This window comes from Gracilinanus agilis, chromosome 5 (assembly GCF_016433145.1).
Source record: "Gracilinanus agilis isolate LMUSP501 chromosome 5, AgileGrace, whole genome shotgun sequence".
Lineage (NCBI taxonomy): Eukaryota > Metazoa > Chordata > Mammalia > Didelphimorphia > Didelphidae > Gracilinanus > Gracilinanus agilis.
In genome coordinates this window covers 115,878,979-115,903,384 of record NC_058134.1, presented here as the reverse complement: position 1 = coordinate 115,903,384, position 24,406 = coordinate 115,878,979, and the positions used below count along the sequence as shown (strand labels likewise).

Genomic DNA, 24,406 nt, shown 5'->3' with positions numbered 1-24,406 from the left:
TCAAATGTGACCTCAAGAAGGTAAGGGTTAAAAAAAAAAAGGTCTCTACATATCTCAAAGATGTGATAAAACACATATGATATTATTTAGTTGTTTAAAACCACATTGTAAAAGAGTGCTAGATCTGGATGCAAGAACTAGCAAATCTCCTCTCAGACACTAGCTGTTTGACACCAGGCAAGTCATTTAACCTCTATTACCCTCATTTTCCCCATTTGTAAAGTAAGGAAAATAACAGCATTTACTTCTCAAGGTTGTCTCAAGAATGAAATGAGATAAAATAAGTACAGTAGTGGGCAAACCTTAAAACACTATAAATGCTAGAAATTTGTTTTTAAAGACAAAACTTACAAACATTAATTCCTTGATATAAAAGTCCCTGTTATTTGTCACATACCATACCAGTTTTCTAATTGAGTTATTTGCCAAAGACCACATAAATCATCTCATAAGAATCCCCCTCCTTAAATCCCAAAAGTTTAATGCATAATCTAATTTTTTATTGATTCTAAAGGACCTCCCACAAAAAAAAATTTTTTTCAAGAATTAAAGGTCTCTCCCTTCCTCGTTTCCTTTTACTTCTCCCCAAAGATATTATCTCAAGATAGTATATTGGAAAGAAGCTTTATCATTGTCACTGTTCTATATAGTTAGACCAAGCAAGTTACATAAAAATACACAAAACAAAAAGAGCCATAGTGCAGTGGAATAGAAACAATAATGGAAAAGATGGGAGTGTGGCTAGGCGACTCACTGGACTGAGAGCCAGGCCTAGAGATGGGAGGTCCTGGGTTCAAATCTGACCTCTGACACATCCTAGCTGTGTGACTGGGCAAATCATTTAACCCCCATTGCCTAGCCTTTACCATTCTTCTGCCTTAGAATCAATACACACTACTGATTCTAAGACCAAAAATAAGGGTTAAAAAAAAAAAGTGGACAAGATGTTGAAACCTAAGTATTTCTATTTTTAAAATGAAGGTATTTAACTGGGTGATTTCTAAGGTCCTTTCCATCTCTAGAGTTCTAAACTATCAATAGCAAACTAGACAGTGGATCTTCTCCTTGCTCAAAATTAGACCTTATTCAAGAACCTGCTATATTCTTTGATCATTTAAGGCAGAAAATCAGTCAATACCATTCATAAATAAGCCTGAGAGGGCTATATGGTTATATCCATAAAACAAAATAAATTTTATTATTTTAGCGTGAATTAGATACTAAATAGCAAGAATCACCGGTACAATTAGAAGTTGCCAAACATTCTATACATGCAACAAAATATTCTTAGTTGCACTGAAGTAGCAAAGAATTGAAAAGAAAATGTGCATTCACACATGAATGAGTAAGCAAAATGGGGCATTTAAATGCAATAGAACATTACTGTGGCATAAGAAATAACAAATATGAGAAATTTATGAGAAACATAGGGAGTCTTGCATGAAGTGACATAGTTCAGTAGAAGAGCAAAATGCACACAAAAATGATTATAATGAAAATAAAAAGAGCCCTAAAATGAAACCAAACTCTAAATAACTGTAATGATATTTCCACCTCACCCCACCACCACTCCCATCCCTGAAGATCAGAAAGGAAAATCAGCTCCCTTCTCTAGGCAAGTAAGCATTAGGGAGCAAGGAGAGGGGCATGATAGAGAAAGAGATGCTCTAAGCAAAGAAAACTTAAAACATATTATTAAAATAGTCATTTGTTTCTACTTTATTTATTTTTCTTTATTAAAAAAAAAAAAAAAGGAAATGTCCAGTGGTTTGAAGAGAGGATGCTATTCCTAAACTACTAACGTAAGAATAAAAGGCATCAATAAAACCTATTTTTAAAGAATTGCTAAAGGAGGAAGCTAAGTGGCCCAGTGGATTTAGAGTCAGGCTTAGAGATGGGGGGGTGCTGGATTCAAATCTGGTCTGACTTCCTAGATGTGTAACCCTGAGCAAGAAACTTAATTACCATTGTCTAGCCTTTACATGATTCTAAGATGGAAGGTATGGGTAAAAAAGAAAGGGAGAGAGAATTGGTAAGTAGTATATATAATCTCAGCATTTAACAAAACATAAGTTATTTAAAATAAAAACCAAGTCATTGAAAACATTCCTCTTCAACAGAACAATACATCAATTTTTTGTAACCATGTTGAATACAGTAATTCTACTGAAACTTTCTCTGTCCACCCATCAAAAAAATATTAAGAAAAGACAGACCGTGCTCTAAATCACTAATAAGAGGAATGTAAATGAAAATAACACTGAGATTTCAACTTATATTCCATAAAATGGCAAAGATGATAAAAGATAGGAATAGCCAATATTGGAAGGCCTATAGGAAGGCATACTCTAGAACAGTGATGGGCAAACCAAGGCTCCCAGCAGATTCAGCCCCTTGAAAAGTTCTATCCAGCTGCTGCAGGACATTATTCCTAATCTCATGAATACGATGAGTAGGATACAATACAATGAAACTTCGAAAGAGTTGCCTTAGAAACTGACTGACAGATGAGCATTTTCTTTCCTTCGGCCCCCTCTTTAAAAAATTTGCCCATTACTGCCCTAGAATATTGTTGGTGGAGCTGAGAATTAGTATAATTTTGGAAAGCAATTTGAAATTATGAAAATAAAATTACTAATACATTATATTCTTTGATCTAGAGATTCAGCTATAAAAGTTAAACCCCAAAGGGACAATCATTGAGAAGAATAAAATCCCAAAATACACACACACACACACACACACACATATATATATATACATATATATATATATATATCGCAGCATTTTTTGTGATAGNTTCAGCCCCTTGAAAAGTTCTATCCAGCTGCTGCAGGACATTATTCCTAATCTCATGAATACGATGAGTAGGATACAATACAATGAAACTTCGAAAGAGTTGCCTTAGAAACTGACTGACAGATGAGCATTTTCTTTCCTTCGGCCCCCTCTTTAAAAAATTTGCCCATTACTGCCCTAGAATATTGTTGGTGGAGCTGAGAATTAGTATAATTTTGGAAAGCAATTTGAAATTATGAAAATAAAATTACTAATACATTATATTCTTTGATCTAGAGATTCAGCTATAAAAGTTAAACCCCAAAGGGACAATCATTGAGAAGAATAAAATCCCAAAATACACACACACACACACACACACACACACACACATATATATATATACATATATATATATATATATATATCGCAGCATTTTTTGTGATAGATAAGAACCAGAAACAAAGTAGAAGTCCATCAATTGGGAAATGACTAAACAAATTGTTTTATGTGAATGTGATGAATAAATACTATGATGTAAAAAATGATTACTATGACACAGAACAACCTTGAAAGATCTATATGAACTGATAGAGTGAAGTAGAGCCAAGAAAACAATGGAAATCACTATAATAATGTAAAAGGAAATAACAAGAACACATGTATACACACATATCAAAAATGAATGATACAAATAATGGAGAACATTTTGCTTCTTTGCAGAGGTGGAGAGGTCCACAAGTATGGTACAGTATACAAATTTTCAAACTTCCTCAATGCATTGATCAGTTTTACTGATTACTTCCTCTTCTTTTTTTCCTCATTAAAAAATATTATTTTTTACTTAGAATGGCTCTCTGGGAAGAGAAGAGGGAGAAGGATAAAAATACATTAAAAAAAAAAAAAACAACATTGAAGAAAAAACAGAAAGACAAACCAAAGAGTAGAATGAGATATATTTTCCAACATAGCCAATGTTAAATTGTTTTGCTTGACTATGCTTGTTTGTTTCAGGAAAGGACCTGGTACAGTTAATGGGCAAGCAGGACTGAGGCAAAAATAAAAAAGAGAGCATCAAGAAAACATTTTTAAAATATAGAAATAAAAGCCATACAGTTATATGAAAAAAATGCCCTAAATCACTATTGATTAGACATGCAAACAAAAACAATTCTGAGTTATCTCATACCCATCAGGCTGGTTAAAATGACAAAAGGGCAAAATGACAAATGTTGGAGGGAATGTCGAAAAATGGGGACATTAATACTCTATGGGTGGGACTATGAACTGATCCAACCATTTTTGAGAGCAATTTGGAATCACCCCCAATGATCTATAAAACTGCATACCCTCAGACCTAGCATCTGTTTCCCAAGGAGATCAGGGGAAAAGGGAAAGAACCTATCTGGTACAAAATATGTATAGCATTTCTCTTTGTGGTGGCAAAGAACAGGAAATTGAAGGAATGCCCATCAAACAGGGAATGACTAAACAATTATGGTATATGATTGTGATGGAATATTACCATGCCAAGTAATCTTGTTATTACTGGTTGGTAATTACCATTACCAAGAAACAATGAGCAGACTTATTTTTAAAGAACTAAGAAATAACTACATGAGCTAACAATTATTGAAATAAGTAGAACCAAGAGAACATCATACACCATTACAGATTTAATATCTGAAGAATAATTTAAGAATGTTACCTCCAGAGAATAAATTGAAAAACAGAAACATGAAAGACATCACTTAATACGTACATATCTGTCTCTCGGAAGATGTCTTCTATGATGTGGGCAGGGGAGGGAAGGCCTGAGATACTTGGGTCAGAAAGACCTAAGTGTTCAAATACTACTTCAGACAATCACTAGATGTGTGACCCAATCAAGTTCCTTAATCTCTGTTTGCTGCAGTTTTCTCAACTGTAAAATGAGGATATTAATAGCACCTATCACACAGGATTGTTGTGAAGATCAAATGAGAAAATATTTGTAAAGCACTCAGCACAATGCCTGGTGTATAGTATAACTTTCCTTCACTACTTCCTTCCCTTTCTTTTGCCACCATTACACAGCAGCTCCTTCTTTGAAGTTCACTTCATCAACCTATAATAACCAATCCAAGTCTCTGTCTTAATTACTTACTGATATTCAGATTATTCACTATTAGAATCTTCCCTATCCAAAGAATTCCATTTCTAACTCATTCTTCCTCTCAGCCTCTTACTTGTGGGTGTGTGGGTGTGTTTGTTCCTGTCCTTTCAAACACTTCTGTCTCCCAATTCATCCATCTCTCCAAGTCCTGTGTCCTCTATCTCCAAATCTTGGCTATAAAGCAATGAATAATTTGTAGATTTCATCCTTATCCTTAATTTCATTAATTATCCATAATTAAAGCTACCTCCAAAGTTCTCTCTGATGATACCCTTCAATCCTTTCCTCTCTTCTTCTGTCTTAATCTTAATCCTCTTCTTCATTTTCACTATCACGACCAATCTCTCTCCCCTTTCTGTTCTTTCATCTCTATCTAAGCATCCTTGCTCCAGTCTCACTTTCTTCTTTAAGACTGGACTCCATGACTAACTGACTGATTGATTCACTATTCTCTTCCCTCAAATTATTTGCCTCTTTGTACTTTGCCGAACACACTGCCAATTCCAACTCCATCAACTATTTCCATTCCTAATCAGAAGAAGATGAAAGAATCACCAATTAAGTTCATTCCACATTTATGTAATCTAATCTCCAATTGGTTCTCTGTGCTGTACAGCAATCACCTTAGTTCTTTTAGGACTATCTCTTTTCTATATTTCTATAACAGACATTTCAAAATTTCTTCTCTCTTCCATCATATTCTACCTCTTTAAAGCTTCCTTTCTTCCCTCTAGAGAACCTCACCTCATGCTTTGAGAAGAGAGGTTTGCAAGCTCATTCTCCTCCAATCCAACTCTTGTCCATCACACTAATTTCTAGTATCTAACCAAAAAATGACTCTTCTCCTTGCTAAAACCATCGCCTTCTATTTTTCTTCTTGGCCCCCTTCCTTCTGGTTTCTCTCTGCCTTTTGACTCTTTAGTCTCCCTTTATCCACTACCTCTTTCCCTATTACAGAAGACGTATCCAAATCTCCCTCTATTTAAAAACTCAATGTGATCTTGACATTACTTCAAACTATTATCCTACAGCTCTTCTCCCTTTCATAGAAATGAAGTTTCTCTGTATTTTCCAACACTTCAACAGGAAAGTGTCTGTTTTCCTATCTTTCTAATTTAATCCCAGAATAAAATGTAATATTCTTCAGGGCATTCCTAGCACCAAGCACAGAGGACATGTCTAAAATGTCCACTGAGGGGGTAGCTGGGTAGCTCAGTGGATTGAGAGTCAGGCCTAGAAAAGGGAGGTCCTAGGTTCAAATCCAGCATCAGATGCTTCCCAGATGTGTGACCCTGGGAAAGTCACTTGAACCACCACCCCCCATTGCCCACCCTTACCACTCTTCCACCTAGGAGTCAATACACAGAAGTTAAGGGTTTTAAAAAAAAAAGGAAAAAAAAAATAAATAAAATGTCCACTGAATTAACACTCAGTGGTCATCATAAAATACCCACTGGAATTTCAGTATTCTAAAAAAATAATAGTAATCAGAAATAATGGAAGCCTTAATAAAGTAAAGCTCTTTTGTTCCTATAAAAAGAGGGGGGAAACCCCAAGTAAAATGAGACAATCTGGATGGAACTTTTTATATAATTATACTCTGAATTAGGCTGTTGTAGCAATATAGAAAAGGAAGTTTATAAGTTTAAGTTTATATCCAAATTGTCCTTAAAATATCTAGTTAATTCCAAACATGACCATGAAGATATCTCCACAATTATGTATTGTACCTGAAGAACAAATTATAAGAAAAGAGAAAGGAAGACATTGTGCAACAGTTTGTGCAAGATCTAAGAAGATAAGACCATGAATCTTCCCTAAGTGATTTTATTTCAGATGCCTCTAAATCTGATCTAGCAATTTAGAGAGTTTATCATTTAAATTTATTCATGTTTTATAAGAGAATTCCAGTTGATTAAATGATGTAGATAGTTGTCTATTATAAAGTAATATCACATTATGAATGAAGCTCATCTTGATTAGATCACAAAAAAACTTGGAAGATGATAGAACTAGAATTGTTTCTTCACAATAGATTCAGAAATATAGCAAAAACCAGGGGAAAAAAAAAGACCATTATTCACCTTTATAATGCTTTTTTAAAGCAACATAATAAGATTTAACAAGATTATCTCCAAGACACCTTCCAACACTAAAATTTTATGAGTTTATGTAAGAAAAAACATGCTACCTTGTCAGCAAATATACATATATTTTTTATAGTTCCAACAAAGACATAATCAGAGAAGGGAAAAAATATGACTTACAAAAACCAAGTTTAATGGTTATATAGTTTCTACTGAACCCAACTCAGAGACCTAAGTAAACAATCCAGCATTTTCCAAGTAAACTGCACTGACTCTCTATGGGGGCTGCCTAGAAATGCCACAAACTGACTGCTCTGCTGATTTTCCAAAAAAGACAAACATTTTGATTTTTAAAAATAACAGAAATGATTTTTACTCCATTTTCCCTGCCAAAATGCTGTGATGAATGAGGCAAGAAATCATTTTTCAATGAGAAGTTGTAGAGAGCCAATCTAGTCCTTGTTGATCTGTTTTGCTAAAAGGAAGTTTCCTCACAAAGAGTTTCCTGTATCAGTGAAATCAAAGTTCTATGGCTCAGGTTTCTAGAGCAGCTTACTATCAAAGTAAGGGGGGAAAAAAGGATGCATCAAGGTTCATCTATGGAAGTAAAAAAATTAATAAAAAAACATTTATTAGGTATCTACTATGTACTAGGCACTTTGCTTGGGGATAAAAAAAGGAGCAAAAAACAGTCTCTGCCCTCAAGGAGCTTACAATCTAACAGAGGAAACAACATGCCAAAAAATTATATACAAAGTAAGCTACACACATGATAAAGAGGAAATAATTAACAGACTCTAGAAATAAGGTGGGATTTTAGATGGGACTTAAAGGAGTCCAGAGAGGTCAGTAGTCAGGGCAGAGAAGGAAGAGCATTCCAAGCATGAGGAGAGCCAGAAAAAAATGCCTAGACTAGGAGAGGGTGGGGTCTTATTTGTGAACAGTTAGGAGGCTGTCACTGGATTGGAGAGTAAGATATAAGAACAATGGAGAGGTCAGAGGAGGATAGGTTATGAAAGTCTGTTGAATGCCAAACAGAGGATTTTGCATTTGGTTCTAGAGGTAATAAGGAACCACTGGAATCTGAGTTAGGGTAGGGGTTGGGGATTGGTGACATGATCTAACATACAAGATGGGAAATGGTAGCTAAATAATGGATGGATTAGAGAAGAGTCTTGAGATAGGTGTATCCACCAGCAAGCTATTACAATAATCAAGGAGTGATGAGGGGACTTCAATAGAGTGAGGACAGGGTCACGAGGAGAGAAGAGGGTGTATTAGAGAGATGTTGAAAAGGTGAAATCAGCAAGCCTTGACAAAAGCTTGGATATAGGGAGTGACAGATAGTAAAGAGTCCAAGATGATCCCTAGATAACATTTTCTTTGCCATTTTCTCCAAGTGACTGCTTAAGTGGCTAAATGACTACCTTATTCTTTCTCAAAGGCTTCATTTCATAATACAAGTCAAAAGATAAGAAACTATTAAATCTATTAGGTTCAGGAGAATGAAATTCAATAATCATTCTCAAACCTATTCTAGTTAATGAAATTTTTAAATATCACTATGGTTAGGTTTTTTTAGTCCCAGAAAAGGGAAAGAAATTACTGGGCAGATCTCCAAAGTCCTTTAAAATCTGAGTTTTAAATGCAAACATTTCAATATGTACAAGATTTTCAGGTATTACTCATTTATAATTTTCAAAACACTTCCACAATCATTTAATCACCCTTAATATATCATACATTATTATAAACCAAACAAGTACAAAAATGTAGAGTTTCATAAAAATCTATTACTACATTTATTTCAGCAACTCTCAAAGAAAAGGGAGTATAATTTAGGATTTTCGTATAAACAACAACAACAAAAATCATTGTAAATGAGTAAAGAAAACTTATCCTGCTTTGAATCTTATCAGCAAAATTTTTCAATGACAAAACAAAGTATCTTTTGTTAACAAGTCATCATTATATACTGTTCAAAGGCTGATCTGTATGTCAATAAGAACAAGAGGAAGTACCTTAGTAATTATCTCTAACACTAGCCTAGTATAGTATAGAAAAAGAGGAAAGAAAGGAGGAGAGAGAGTAAAGAGAAAGGCAGAAAAGATTAAAAAGAAGAGGGGAGAAGGTAAAGAGAAAGAAGGGAGAGTGGAAAGGGAGTCATTAAACAAAGTGGGTAACATCCTTCATTTCACATATATGAGCAAACTGAAGCTCAAAGATTAAGTGAGATGCCCAAAGTCACATAGCTAGAGTTGGTTACAGAGCCAGGACCAGAAGTTGGATCTCCTAATGCTTAAAGTACAGTATTATTTCTACTCACCCAGTACTGATTTAGGACATATATTGTTACTTGTAACTTCAGCTGAAGATAAATACAGATTCCCTCCCACTCCCATGATCAAGATGAGTTTGCTAACTTGTCGATTTACCATCATGAAAAATGTAAGCAGTTACCAATAGGATATGTACCTTTCTGCAAGCAGGACAAAGTCCATTCTCATCAGTGCGAATACGATGCCAACAGAAACGGCAAATTTGGTAGCCACAAGTGCAAGGGAAAAAGTTGATATCATCGATCTCTAAGGGTTCCATGCAAAGGGGACATTCCACAGGGTCTTCCTTTGCATCAGGACTTCGAGACATCTTCACTTGTATACACAGCAGCAAAAAAAGTTTATAATAACTTAAGGGAGAAGGAAGGTCAGCACTGAAAATTAAAATGGAGCACTCTGAAGACCTGTGAGAAAAATCAGAAAAAAAAAAAACCATAACAAAAATTAATCACACAAGTAAAATGCTGAAAACTCTCAAGTTTTATTTATCAAAGCAAGCTGTAGTTTTACAAAGCAAGTTAGTTTGATAATTTTTGCATTTTATGTAAGAATTGAAAGCATTTATTAAGATACCAGCATGCAATCTGAGATCAGAGATTCGATATAGGGGTAACTTGAGGGGTGGGAGAGAAGGGATTGACTCTGTGTAATTACTGAATGAAAAAGAGAGCTAAGAAAACACTTAGCATTTCCTAACAAGATTTAAAGAATAGACATGCACTATAATGACATATCTCAAGGGACAAGAGAAGGTGAATAGGCATTTTCTGCCTTAAGCCTTATTCTTCAACTTCTCTCTCAATTATCTTGTACTGTACAGTAGGATTCTCATAAGTGAAAAACAAAATAATATAACATACTTGGACACATAATTAAATCTGTAAACACATATAATAATGTGTTAAACAAAAAGTAGTTAACTTCTAAGATTCACTACAACTACATTAAATGTTGAAAACTCAAATATGATAAAACAGGCATAGCTAATGTATATGCCTTAAAATTTAACTGCTTACATTAAATATGCTTGGACATGTCATTGAAAGCTAATGACCAACCATATTATTTCTGAGACACAAAACAGAGGGCTTTCATCTAAAAAAAAATTATCTAATGGTTAGATAGTAAATCAAAAGAAATGGGGAAAAGAATAATAGCAAAATGTGAGAAACCTGCTCCTACTATGATCCAAAACATTTTTTTCTTTAAAGAAAGGAACTGATCATGACTTCAGAAGACTTTATAAGAGTAAACCATGTTTCCCATCTGTTGGCAGAGATAATATGCTAGAGGCACAAAATTGAGGTATACTTTTAAAATTGTGGTCAATGTGTTTAATTGTTTTGCTTGATAATATTTATTTATAAGGAGAGGGTTAGAGAGAAAAGACAATGGAAAGTGAGAATGATGTTAAAAAAACAAAATTCAATAAGATTTTTTTTAAAAAAGAAAAGTTACTTCCCAGGTAAGAGGCAGCTAGGTTGCACAGTGGATAAAGTAATGGGCTTAGAGTCGGGAAGACTCATCTTCTTAAGTTCACATCTGCCTTCAGACACTTACTTATTAGTTGTGTTACCCGGGGCAAGTCATTCAACCTTATTTGCCTCCATTTCCTCATCTGTACAATGAGCTAGAGAAGAAAATGGCAAACCAATCCAGTATCTTTGTCAAGAAACCCGAACACAACAAAAAATTGTTAATAGAGTATTGGTAGTATACTCTATGGAAAAATCTGAATTAAAGTTCTGGTTTTATCAAAGAACTGAAATATATTTATCTTTATCTTTTCCTTTTGGCAATTCTATGCTATTATATGTTGATCATAAAACCAAATCTAAGCTTAAATGACAGAAAATTCTATTATTTATACTTATTTGGGGCTGATATAAGATACCTCTAATCTACTTCTGAGAGAGTCAGTCTGTAATTACTACTTAATGCAACGAAAGTATTGAGATTTTTATGAAGAATTTTAGAGGGAATTCAGGGAATGGGCTGGCTGGTGCGCTCGCGCTCTCGCGCGCTCTCTCTCTCTCTCTCTCTCTCTCTCTCTCTCTCTCTCTCTCTCTCTCCCTCCCCCCATCTCTCATTTATTTTACATACTAGCTTGACTACATACATGGTCATTTTCCTGCTACTTCCCAAATTTGATTGTGGCTATCTTTGTCTTTTTTTTTACATCCCCACTGCTTTGCACAAGACCTGACAAATATAGGCACTTAATTTTTACTAAGAGAAGAGAAACTAATCTGAGACAAATTGAAAAGCTTTCCAGCAATCTGATGGATAGTGCTGTTATGGGTTCCCGCTTGTCTTTGTTGTAGTAGTAGTTTTACAAATATAGGTGACTACTTGAATGGTGGTGGTGTACATACCAAGCAGAGATTAGGGAGTGGTGCAAAACTCAGGCAAGAGGACACAGTTTATATAATTATTTCAATGGAGAAATGCCAAACAAGTCACTTGTCTAATGAATGTGATCAAGTAAATGGACACTGGACTTAGAATAAAAATAGACAAGTTCAAGGTCCCAATACCAACTTTTAGCTATATGACCACTGGCAACTCACAACATCCTTGAGCATGAATTTCCTCATTTGCAAAATGGAGATAAATATCATATTACCTGCCTCTGAGTAACTGTGAAGCAAATGCTTTGGAAATGATAAAGCACTCACTATATAAAATAAGCCAGTTATTGTGCAACCAAACATGGCAAATTCAATTGGTAGCACGAAAAAGTGTAGAAACGCATAGTTGAAACTGGAACTAAAGCCAAATCTGTTTGGAAACTATCACTGGAGCCAGGAAGAGAGAGAAAACAGACATAGTTCTAGGAAATCATATCCTATTGAAGAGAAAAAGGAGAAAAAATGTTCTACCTTCTTTCTTTAGTCTACTCCCAAGCAAAGTAAAACCCATATAATTCCTTAAAGATACTGTGAACTATCTCATCTTCAAACTTTCACTCAAACCATTCTGTTTTTAAAATGCCTTCCCCTTTATCCTCTCCCCATATACCCTCTGATGAAATCCTACCAATCTTATTCACTTAACAAGATCCATAAAAACTAACACAAACACATAAGAGAAAATTTCCTTACATATGGTAAGAATGAATCAAAAAAACAAGTCAATAATTCCCCAATTAATTTACAATAAATACCTATGGAAATACTAAAAGGTTACTTTATAGGCCTGGACAAAAATGATAATGAAATAATTAAGGAAGAATCAATGGGGAAGGGGGAGGGAGAGAATATCAACATTCTACTTCAAAACATAGTATAAAGCTATGAGTGATAATCAAAACTACCTCAGTCCAGAACAAAAATAGATTTATGAATCAGAAGAAAGAGGCCAGAAAATGAATAAATATACCCAAATTACTTTATGTGTAATCCTTTTTTTCCAAGTTTTATGGAAGATTTTTGGATTTTACACCAGTCATTTCTGAAATATTCCTCTACCCACTGAACCCTTCCTCATAAGAAAAACAACCAATCAAAAATGACTGACAAAGTAATTCATGGCTGACTGACAAAGTAATACATGGCGTTTTGCACCCAGGTTATCTACCTCTTCATCAAGAAAGAAGAAATATATTGGACCATCTATTCCAATCTCATTCAGCTAATCTATATGTTTTCATTTACATTAATGGTATCCTTTTTTATGTATCTTTCTCTCCCTAGTCTGTTTCCTTTGTTTTAAATTGTATTAGTTCATAAAGGTCTTCAAATATTTCTAGGGTCTCTTTAATAGTAGAAAATCAAGTTAGTATAATATAGTGACTAGTCAGTCTTGAAATCAGAAAAGCTTGTGTTCAAGTCTTGCCTCTGACACACACTGACCCCTACGCAAAGAAATTAACCTCTCAGACTCTAGACAATTCTCTAAGCCTATAAAATGTAGAAAAGATGAGAATCTTTTATTATTAGAAAGAATTTCTTCACCCAAGAGTTCTCTATACTAGAGAAATAACACATCCAGACCCTTTTACTATTTTCATCTTCCCACATACTGGATAGGAAGAGAGAAGGATAGAGAGGAAGGGGAAGATGAAGAGGGTGGGAAAAACAGAGAAGAAAAGAGACTGAAAAAGGCATACTTGTCACTAGAAATTTTCCCAATATGTTCAGAGACAAAACATGGATTCCTTTTTTATTCCCTCTTTTATTAAATATAGTGTTTAAAAATGCTAGCAATGGCAATTAGACAAGATAAAGTCATTAAGGCTATCAATATCCTTATGCTTTAGTAAATTTAGTTTGTCCTAATCAATTAAAAAAAGCTTTACTTTAAATTTCTATGATAAAGATTGACAATCAAAGAGAGAATTACCAAATAAGAACAAGAGTTATTCCCTAAAAGACAACTGGTAAAGGAAATGAATAAAGAGTTCTCAAAGAATTACAAACTATTAACCATCATATAAAACTACTAAAAAAGAAAATGTCAATTAAAACAACTGAGTTACTTCATATACACAAGAAAATGTAAAAAACCAATGTTAAGGGAGTTGTAGGAAGACAGATGCACACATGGTTCAATCACTCAGGAATTAGAAATTTGGAACTATATTAAAATTAATTAGGGGCAGCTGGGTAGCTCAGTGGATTGAGCCAGGCCTAGAGACGGGAGGTCCTAGGTTCAAGTCTGGTCTCAGACACTTCCCAGCTGTGTGACCCTGGGCAAGTCACTTGACTCCCATTGCCTACCCTTTCCTCAGTATTGACTCCAAGACGGAAGGTAAGGGTTTAAAAAATTTTTAATTAAAAAAAAATTAATTATGATAATATCCTTAGACCCAGAGATCCCAAGAGCAGGTGTATATACAATAGGGATCCAATACAGAAATATCTGATAAATATTAAAATATCTAGGGGGCAGCTGAATAAATCAGTGGATTGAGAGCCAGGCCTAGAGACGGGAGGTCCTAGGTTCAAATTGGTCTCAGATACTTCCTAGCTATGTGACCCTAGGCAAGTCACTTAACCCCCATTGCCTAGCCCTTACCACTCTTCTACCATTAGAATCAATACATCCTATTGATTCTAATGGCAGAAGGTAAGAGTCAAAATAAACAAATAAATAATGATATCCAAAACAATACTTTTCATAGCAGTAAAGAACTGAAAACAAAGTAGATGTCTATCAATTAGGTAATGGGTAAACACTGGTACATGAATGTAATGGACTCTATTGTAAGAAATAATGCATGTAAAGAATTAAGAATGTGTAAAGACTTGTGTGCGTGAAATAATATAGATCTATATTAAATAGAATCAGGAAAACAATATACATAACGATTAGAACAATGTAAAAAACAAAAACAAAATATGAGTGTTCTACAAGTGTAATGAGCAAACTTGCTGCCTGATAAAAGCTGAGGAAATGAATTTCTCCTTCACTGTAGAGGTGGAGACATAATAGCTCAATATGATAGTTAATGAATTAACACATTAGCTAAGTTTGCAAAACATTTTTTTTAAGATCTTTGTTATAAGAGATGCCTTACTGTTTAGAGGAAAAGGAGAGGGACAGATTAAAAAAACAAATGTAATGTGAAAAAAAATAAAAAATAAATACAGCTATTAAATATTTATTATGTCTGACAAGAATTTTTTTTAAAAAATGCTAAAAATTAATAAGGATGATAGCCAATCTTTAATGGGCAAATAGTTAAATGAAATAAACCAATAACAAAGGAAAAAACTACAATTGCAACTTTGCTCAACTTCTCTAATCAGAAAAAAAAAACAAATTAAAATAACTTTGAAGCAGCAACTCACACAAATCCAAGTAGTAAAATTACAGTGATAAAGAATGTTGTTAGGTCTGTAGAGGGAAAAGGCACACCATGATATTTCATGTGGAATTATAAACTGGAATGCCTTTGTAAAGCAACCTATAAAACAAATCTAGTACAATGTGATAAAATGTTATTTTGTCTTTAAAAATCAAATACAAGAGAAATCGAAAGAAATAGCAAAAGACATAACTTAATGCAAAGAAAGCAAAACTAAAGAAATGGAACATACATATAAACTCTACATTTTAAAAAATTAAACCTAGATCCAGAGAGAGAACAGACTCTCAAGTTGAGAGAAAAAAAGTTGCTCAAAAGAAGTCAAAATAATAGGGTACTTTAAATTATGATTCCTACAAAGATATATAAACTATTTCAATGAAAATAAATTTCAAATCAAATCACCATAAGGAAACCTAATCTGGCAAATTTACTCCAGTCAACAATGAATGCAGTACAGTAACTATTTTAAAACAGAATGTATAAACGAGGTCAAATTTAAGAAACCACGTGTCAAATCTCTATCTCCTTGTGGGAAGAGATGTGTTACAATATCTTCAGTCTGCACAAGCTCATGACACAGAAAAAAATGTGTAGTTATGCTGATTACTGCATTTTAATGAAAAGTATATAAACTCTAAGTTAAACATTGTATGGAAATAAGTGACAGAATGAGTTATATTTCTCAATATTTAAGTAGAAAATAAGTGGATTTCTCAAAAAAAAATCAAGTTTTTAAAAAATTAAAATAACAGTTTAACTTTTTCATTTATAATTTCACATTATTCTAATTTTTCACTGAAATAATATCCCTTTATCTTGAATAATACATAAACATTTTGAAGAGAAATTCACTGGGTAACTGAACAAGAGATATCTTAAGTGGTAGAAATTACAGAAATACAAAACAAAAATTCAGAAAATATAATCCACTAATATTAGGATTCACAAATATTGATCTTCATAAAGACTATTCTGTTTAAATAATTTCTTTTAAAATAGCATTCCATTCTATACAGTATTAAAATTAATAAAATGAAAACATTTTGAATTATTCATAATTGAGTACACTAGCAAAAAAAGGAAAATTTTACAGAGAAAATTAAGTTTTTAATAAGCAAGAACAAACCTTTTAAAACAATGTAATAACAAAAGGTCTGCATGCATCACACAAAGTTGCTTACAGAACTGCTAAGTGTTAAAAGTCTCATTTAAAAGAAGAAACACTGCTGGCCTCATTTGCAGGTAATATAGCAGTAAGAATTGTATATATGTGACTGCAGACCTTTTTGATCAGCTGAGAAGCTAATATCTTCCTGTTTTGTACTGCAAGTGGATAAAAACAAGAGATGTAGTAGATCTGCTCATTTGATTACACTTGTACCATATATGTTGTATAATTGATGTTAACGGTAGTTTTTTTTTGTTGTTACTTTGCAAAACTTAGTCATGTTAATGACACGAGAAATTGACAATGTAACTGATAAGTTTGGGATGAAAATTATAGTATATGCACTCATGAAGTCAACAGATGTCAGATGAGAATGAAGATCTATGAACAAGCACTAGTTAAAACTGTTGCCCCTCATGCATTCAGATTGCATGATTCACAGAATCATTTCTACCCAAAATAAAGTTTGAAAGTGCATTCAGCTTTACAAGTTGTCAACATTACATTAAAACAGTCTATTAAAAGGAATGTTCTTCTCAAAACTGTGACAATAAAGGATTATAGATATTTTTATATTATTGTGAATCAAGCAGGCTTCTTTTTTAACAAGTCAGATTTTGTAGTACAAGTTACTCTAACTACTCTCAAAGTCCTTAGTACAATGGGTAAACTTCTGGTTTCATTATTGAAGATGGGATCACAGTTTGAAAAATTCAGGTTGAAAGGATTCAAAGACATTGACAAAACTGTGCTTGATAAAATTTGTCCCTTGGGATGTTTATAATTATGGCACTGTGTTCTTTTTGGTACTGATGTGCAAAGAATCATCACAGAAAGATCTTCTAGTTAATTGAATTCTCAAGATAACTCAAAATTATCCCTGTAGTATTCAGGATGTTAGCATTGGAAGGGCTCTTAGAAATTATCTAGTCCAACTCCCTCACTTTACTGATGAGAAAAGTGAAACTCAAAAAAGATAAATGACTTATCCAAAGTCAAACAATTAGAGAGAAGTCCAAGTGTTCTAAATTCTGGTTCTTCCTACTACACCATTTGCTACTTTAAATGCCAATCTTTAAAATAATAACTACTATAATTCATTAAAAATCCACAAAATATCAAATATAAGAATAACAGAGGATTAGTGACTTGTCCCAAGATATTCTATCAGAATTCCTTCAAAAATATAGGAGATGATGATGAGATTAAGTAAGAATAGAAACTTTTATTTAACTCTAAAGAAGAGAAAAATGGAGAATCTAAAGACATTGAAAATCTTCACTTTAAGTAAGTTCTACCTAATAATGAAACATGGTATTTCTAATGATTTGAAAAGGAGATGACAGCCATGGTTAGTCTTGAATTTTTAAAATATTTTTTGAATCTGATGATACAAATCTGAAAGACTAACTATATCAAAAGTAATTCAAAAGAACTGTTATCTGTTACAGCCATCATAAATGAACACATTCTCCCCATAGTGTTTGACAGTGTAAATTATTTAAGGGTTTGAACACAATGCTACATGTTGCAACTGGTACCATATTAAGGATCACAGGTGGAAAGGTTAAATATGTAAACAGTAGTCAGATACAATCATAGCAGAGTGGCTACAGAAAATCATTTATTTAAGAACTATCAAAAGACAGTTTAGATTAAATCAACACCTAGCAACTATGAATAACAGAAAATCTGAACACAATAAGGTCTGATAAAAACGACAACAAAACATGTAGAATGGAATCCAGAAAACAAAAGTATGTGAGAAATGTTTTTAAATCTTTACTCAACAACTGAAAGCAAAAGGCAAAATTTTCTTTTAATATACAAGGAGTTAAAGTACTGCAAAGAATTAAAAAAATTAAAAGCCAATTACATAACATTAAAATCTATACAATAAAACAAAAGACTCTTGTGTCATGGATCCCTTTGGCAAGCTGAGGAACTCTATGTAGTCCTTCTAAGAAAAATGTTTTTAAAATGAATATAATAAAATACACTCAATTATAAAAAATAAATTAGGTTGAAATATTTTTTTTAATTTTTAAAGTTCATGGATTCCAGTTACTTCTTGCTAAAGAAGCTTGAAAGGGGAACAGAGTGAATCCTCAAAAGAGAACATGGAAAATGACTGATCTATTTATACTATACAGAATCCCAACCCCAAAAAAGGCAAGCAGAATCTAATGTGTTACAGAAAGCTTGTGCACCATTAATATACTAAATGATTGAAAAACTGCAAAGCAACAAATCCAGAAAAGATCCGTAACTGTTGTCTTCCCTCACTTCATATGGGGCAAGAATTTAACAAAGCACTAAACCAGCTCTTTTTAATGCAAGCTTGCTCCCATATTCCTTATACTTATTCTTGTTTATCACGTATTTTTTATCAAAATATAAGCATATAAACTTCATGACAATCACAGATTATACAATCCAAAAAACCTTTGCTACACAAATATGTATATATGTAGAAGAACAAAAAAGGGTATGCCACAAAAGTTGGAGATGTTAAAAAAAAAAGACTAAGTCACTTTCAATTCAGTTGTTACTTAACAGGACAATGAAAACCAACAAAACATTTGTAACATTTACAATGCCATTACTGACAACTTGCTACCAAATCTTAAGCTCAGTGCTACATTCACATAAAAACAGTAATGCCCATATATACAGCAGTTTTACAACAATAATGTAAATGATAATTATAATCCGCTATCCTCTAGAGAGATACTTTAAGTCTACTATGATTCTAGAAGAGAGTATGGATTCCAAATTAAAAGGAGAGTCGAAGCAAAATAACCTATTAATCACCTGATTGATGTACAGGGAAAGTATCAAGTTATAAAGCACTTAAATGGCTACTTCATTTCATATAAGCTTTCCCTATAATAGCAAAATGTCACCTAAGTCCAAAAAGGACAATTTTTTTTTACATGTACTGACAACATAGAGTAGAACCCAAGAGTCAAATTAAGCCAAAACTTAAAGGTATTCATTTCTAGGAGAAAGTTTAGGTAAAATATGTTAATAGACTAAATAGCAATTTAGAGCCAAAGAACACAACCATATTGGTCTTCAAGTATATTTTGGGCATGCTAAACTATATAATATGGCTAGAAACTGCCCAAACAATAACTCATACAATGTTAATGAAACACACTTCCCAAAGCAAAAGTAAAAGCTTAACATCAGGTATAAATGCCACTCTCTTTGTTGAATATAAGGGAGTAACAAAGTAGTCTAAACCAGTGATGGGCAAACTATTCCCCACCGGCCAGATCCAAGCCATGGTTTGCCCATTGCTGCCTTAAGCAATTCCCTAATCACTACGCCCCCACATCTAGCATCTACTAAACATCTAGAAAGGCATGACTAGGTGGCTAAAATTATACACCCAGAGCTTGGTAATCTTTATATAACTGACAGAAAACAAAAACCCTGTATACTTCAAAATACAAACCACAACATATCCTTAGGAATTCAGCTAATCAAGTGTACTGGAACAAGAACAGAATTACATGAATTGCCAACACAATGCCCACATCTAACAAGCCCCATTCACCCCCAAAACTTAATAGATGTTGCCATAGAAAACATTCATCTCCAAGCCACACAGAATGAAAAGCTTTAAACCACATGAATAGGGGAAGCTAGACAAGAGCTACATACATCTGTATCCCCCACCCAATGACTAGCATATAACTGGTACACAGTTGGTTGCTTAATATATATTTGTTGATTGGGGGCAGCTGGGTAGCTCAGTGGATGAGAGTCAGGCCTAGAGACGGGAGGTCCTGGGTTCAAATCCGGCCTCAGACACTTCCCAGCTGTGTGACCCTGGGCAAGTCACTTGACCCCCATTGCCTGCCCTTACCACCCTTCCACCTATAAGTCAATACACAGAAGTTATGGGTTTAAAATAAAAAAATAAAAATAAAAATAAATATTTGTTGACTGAGTTATGAAAATTGACTTCTACACTTGCACAAAAATCCACAGATCATTAAATACACAAGAATAATAGCAGGAAAGAAATGGTCTGAGAGCAACAGCTATCTGAATTTCATCAATAAAGATGAAGAGATAACAAAAACAATAATAGAAATAGTCCTAAGATGTTACTATCCTGCTATCTGAACTTCACTGAACATAAAAAGAAAGAATAACAATCCAAATCAATTATAAGATATATTACATTGCTATTAATCAACAAACATTTATCAAGCTGGGCATTGTGTTGGCATTGTGTTAGGCAATGGAAACACAAAAATTATACAAAATCCCTTACTGCTTTTAGAAACAGATTATAACCAACGTAAATTAATTTTTTCTTGATGACTTCTTGATGAGATCATTATGACCACAGTCGTATTTCATTTTTTGTTCTTTCTTTTTGAGATTTTCAAATGTCAGCCACTGATGTGCCTACTTTTCAAAGCCTTCCTTCCTCCTTGTAATCTGCTAAAATCTATGCAGTTCTAAAATCGAAGTTTTTGCTGTTGCAACAGTTTAAATGAAGATTCAAAAATCTGTTGAGATCCTCCAACAGAGTAAAGGACTTGAATTTAGAGCCTGATGACATTCTAAGATCTCAAAGACCTTTTCTGCTTACTAATCGGCTGGTTCTCAGCTCTATTATGGTATTCAATCTCTCACCCCTTAAGGTGAGGCAATAACCTCTTGCTACCACTGTTTTCCCTCTGCAATCTATCCTACATACTGTCATCAGATAACTCTCCTTAATATAATGATTCAAAGGAATGGACAGCATAGTAAAAAGAGAGTACTGAAGTATCAGGAAACTTGACCCAGGGCCAACTCGAATATTTACTAACTTTGTGAACATGACCAAGTCACATACTCAATTTTGCTTTTATGAGAAGTTAACTTACACCTACCTCAGGATTGAAAGTAAGCTCTTCAAAGTTTGAAGTATTATATAAATGTGAGCTACCCTAACATTCCCTTTCTAATGGCTGCCCTGTCTACAGGGAAAAGTTCAATCTCCTCAGTAGCAGAAAGAAATGAAGTAGATGTCAGAAATGTTTCAGAAGAACTCATAAGATTTAGTGATTCATTGAATTAAGAGAAAGAAGGCACAAGAGAGGAAAGAGTGTGGAAACAGTGGTGACATGATGGGAATATAAATATGCTGAGAGGGAAGCTGATTTTCTTAGAAGGGAAGAGAAAGTAGCAACAACAAAAAAAAAAGGTTCATTTGAGGCATGATGAATTTGAGATGACAGCATGCATTCAGTAAGTGTCCCATGAGAGTTATAGGACAAGGGAAACTAGAGTTCAGATAAGAAGCCAGAGCCCCAGCTATAGCTTGACAGCCATTAGCTTAAAGACAAGAGCATCTACAAGGCAAAAATCATTTTCAATAAAGAAAATAGATTTGAGAAAAATATAAGATTAATCAAAGACAATAGAAAGAAGGCTATATGATCTGCAAGATCCCTTATAACACTCACATTTGGGAATTCCATGAGAGCATCCACAATTAGCCCAGGAAAAGAAAAAGTAAGAACCAATGAAATAAAATTCTAAAGATAGGAAGAAAACAAAAAAAATTTACACTTGTAAAAGCAAAGGAAGGATATTTTTAAGAAGGTCTGTCAATTTTAAGAAGGTCTATCAGAAGTATCCATAAACAATTTAGGGAAACAGGAAAAGAATGCCAGGCAGACTTATAGATAAAAGAAAAATTTATGACCAAGCAAGATAGAGAATATTATGAAAATAGAGATTTTTATTACATTAAATTTAAAAGGTTTTATATAAAACAAAATCAACGTATCCAAGATTAGAAGGGAAACAACAAATTTGGGGAAAAAAATTATACCAAGTGTCTTCATTAATGTATAAGAATACAAAGCATTTTCCAAAAAAAAAGGATATGAACAGGCAGTTGTCAGGGGAAAAAATTAAATCTAGTCATGAAAAAAATGCTCCAAAGCCTTATGGAAAACAGAAATGCAAATTAAAACAACACCGAGATACTACCTTCACCCCTACTAGATTGACTAATCTAATCTATTGTGCTATAAGGAATGATGAACTGCTTGATTTCTATAAGAACTGGAAAGACCTCCATGAACTGATACAGAGTGAAATAAGGAGAACATCATACACAGTAACTGAAACATTGTGGGACGATCAAGCAATTTCACTGGCAGAGTTTTTAATCTGGGAAGGTAGGTGCTGTTATTATCCCCACTTTAAATGGGGAACATGAAGCAGGGAGAGGTTCAGTGAACTTGCCCCAAGGTCCCAACAGACCATTGAAACTGCTTGTGGGCAGGGGAGGACAGACAATAATCATGTAACCCTGGGAAAAATTTTTTTTAAATAAAATTAATGGTAACCTTGGAGAAAGGGTTGGTATAGCTAAAATACTAGTATAATAACTGCTCTAAGTGGCTATCGGAATTCTTATACCATTCTCTTTCAACATCAAGACACTGGCCCTTTTCTTCCTCAAGAATTTTGTGCAACTGTAAGGAGCATATCCTTGAAGACACTATCCTATTTAAGGATAGCATCTCTTTGTTCCCTACTGGACTCTTCTTATCTATAATAAAAGGAGTTATTCCACCTGTGGCTGATAAGTGACTACTAATCTCCCAGATACAGAAGAATAAGGAACATGACAATGTGCACTACCATAGAGTGAAGGTGATAGGTATCTGGTGGTGTCATGAGGATCAAATTAACTAATGCATGAAAAGTACTTTGAAAACCTCTAAATACCATATAAAATGTCAGTTAACATAATAAATATATATGTGACTTTAATGTGTTTCAGTTCAAGACACTAAATGCTTTCATATTAAACATAGCTACCTTAGCTTTATAAGAATATTTTTAGTATTCCAGTGCCCCAGCACTTTTTATCTCATAAAGTTCATTTACATCCCTCTTTGAGTCAGCACAATCAAAGCATAGAAGGCTTAAAATGTTTCATAAGTACATTCAATGTATATGTGATAGCATATTATAAAAAGATGTTAGTATTCATTTAAGCTAAAGAAAATATTCTGCTTCTAACACACTGTAAAGCACTCATAGCTTATTAATAAGCTCCATTAAATCAAGTCTTTTCTGAACTTCTTTGTCCTCAACCTTAAACCCAGGGGCTTAAGAAACACAGTTGTGGCTATTGGAAAAAAATCACAGTATACCTACTAAAATAAAGTGACAGATTATTTATGGTTCAGTGGATTAGAGTTAGCTCAACCAATGCTAAATGAGAAATTTTATTGAGCATCCATTGTACTCTGAACACCATAAAAAATGTGAAGGGATCATCCAAATGACCAGGAGGCCTGGCAATCTAAAACAGAAAGCAGTACAGATATATATTACATAACAAAGCTTCTAAGCAAGGATGCACTCTGGACTTGATCTCTGGTGCTAGCACCTCCCTAACCCAATCTGGATCCCTGGGCTTCTGAATTGTGAGTCCTTGTCCTTCTTTGCCTAACCTAAGCCCTAAAACAGAGCTGTTCCGTGACCAACTTCACATCATATTACTGTGTCCATACCCCACTCTCAGCTTTAGGAAAAATAATAAAATCCCCACTACCATTCCAAAAAAACATGCCAATCATTTGGTCTATGACTAGTTCACCATCCCTACAACTTCCTTTAGAGAAACACTCCTCCTTGCACATCATTTCTCTCTGTAACAGAGTGATCTCTCCCTATTTTGTATCCATTTATTTTGCAATTAGTAAGCACTTAATTAGTACTTTTAAAATTCATTTAAAGTCACATCAATTACAAAAATGAAGAAAGTTGAAATACAATTAAAAATCTTCATCAAAGATATTGGTTTAACTTTTAGGATGGGGGAAGGGCGGATTAAAAAGTCATACTTTGGCACACATAACTTCACTTGAAGCTCTGACTCAGTCTCTGGACTTTTCCACCTTCTCATCAGCTGCCTTTAAAGTAAGGAAAAGAAAACCTTCCTTAACCCCCCCCCCCCCCCCCATCCTTTTTACATGCTCTCTTGATTGAGGACTTTTTCCTAGACCTCTTTCAGGAGATTAAACC

General features: G+C 33.8%; 1 protein-coding gene across 10 annotated transcripts in view; it reads right to left on the bottom strand.

Annotated features, from left to right (window-relative positions):
- Positions 1–9,669, bottom strand: part of CNOT4 (CCR4-NOT transcription complex subunit 4) — a 99,607-nt gene extending 89,938 nt beyond the window's left edge. For all 10 annotated transcript variants that reach the window (XM_044679376.1, XM_044679380.1, XM_044679375.1 and 7 more), the window contains exon 1: positions 9,496–9,669. In XM_044679376.1, the coding sequence (XP_044535311.1) occupies positions 9,496–9,669 (174 nt within the window). The remainder of the gene's footprint in view (positions 1–9,495) is intronic.
- Between the last annotated feature and the right edge of the window lie 14,737 nt (positions 9,670–24,406).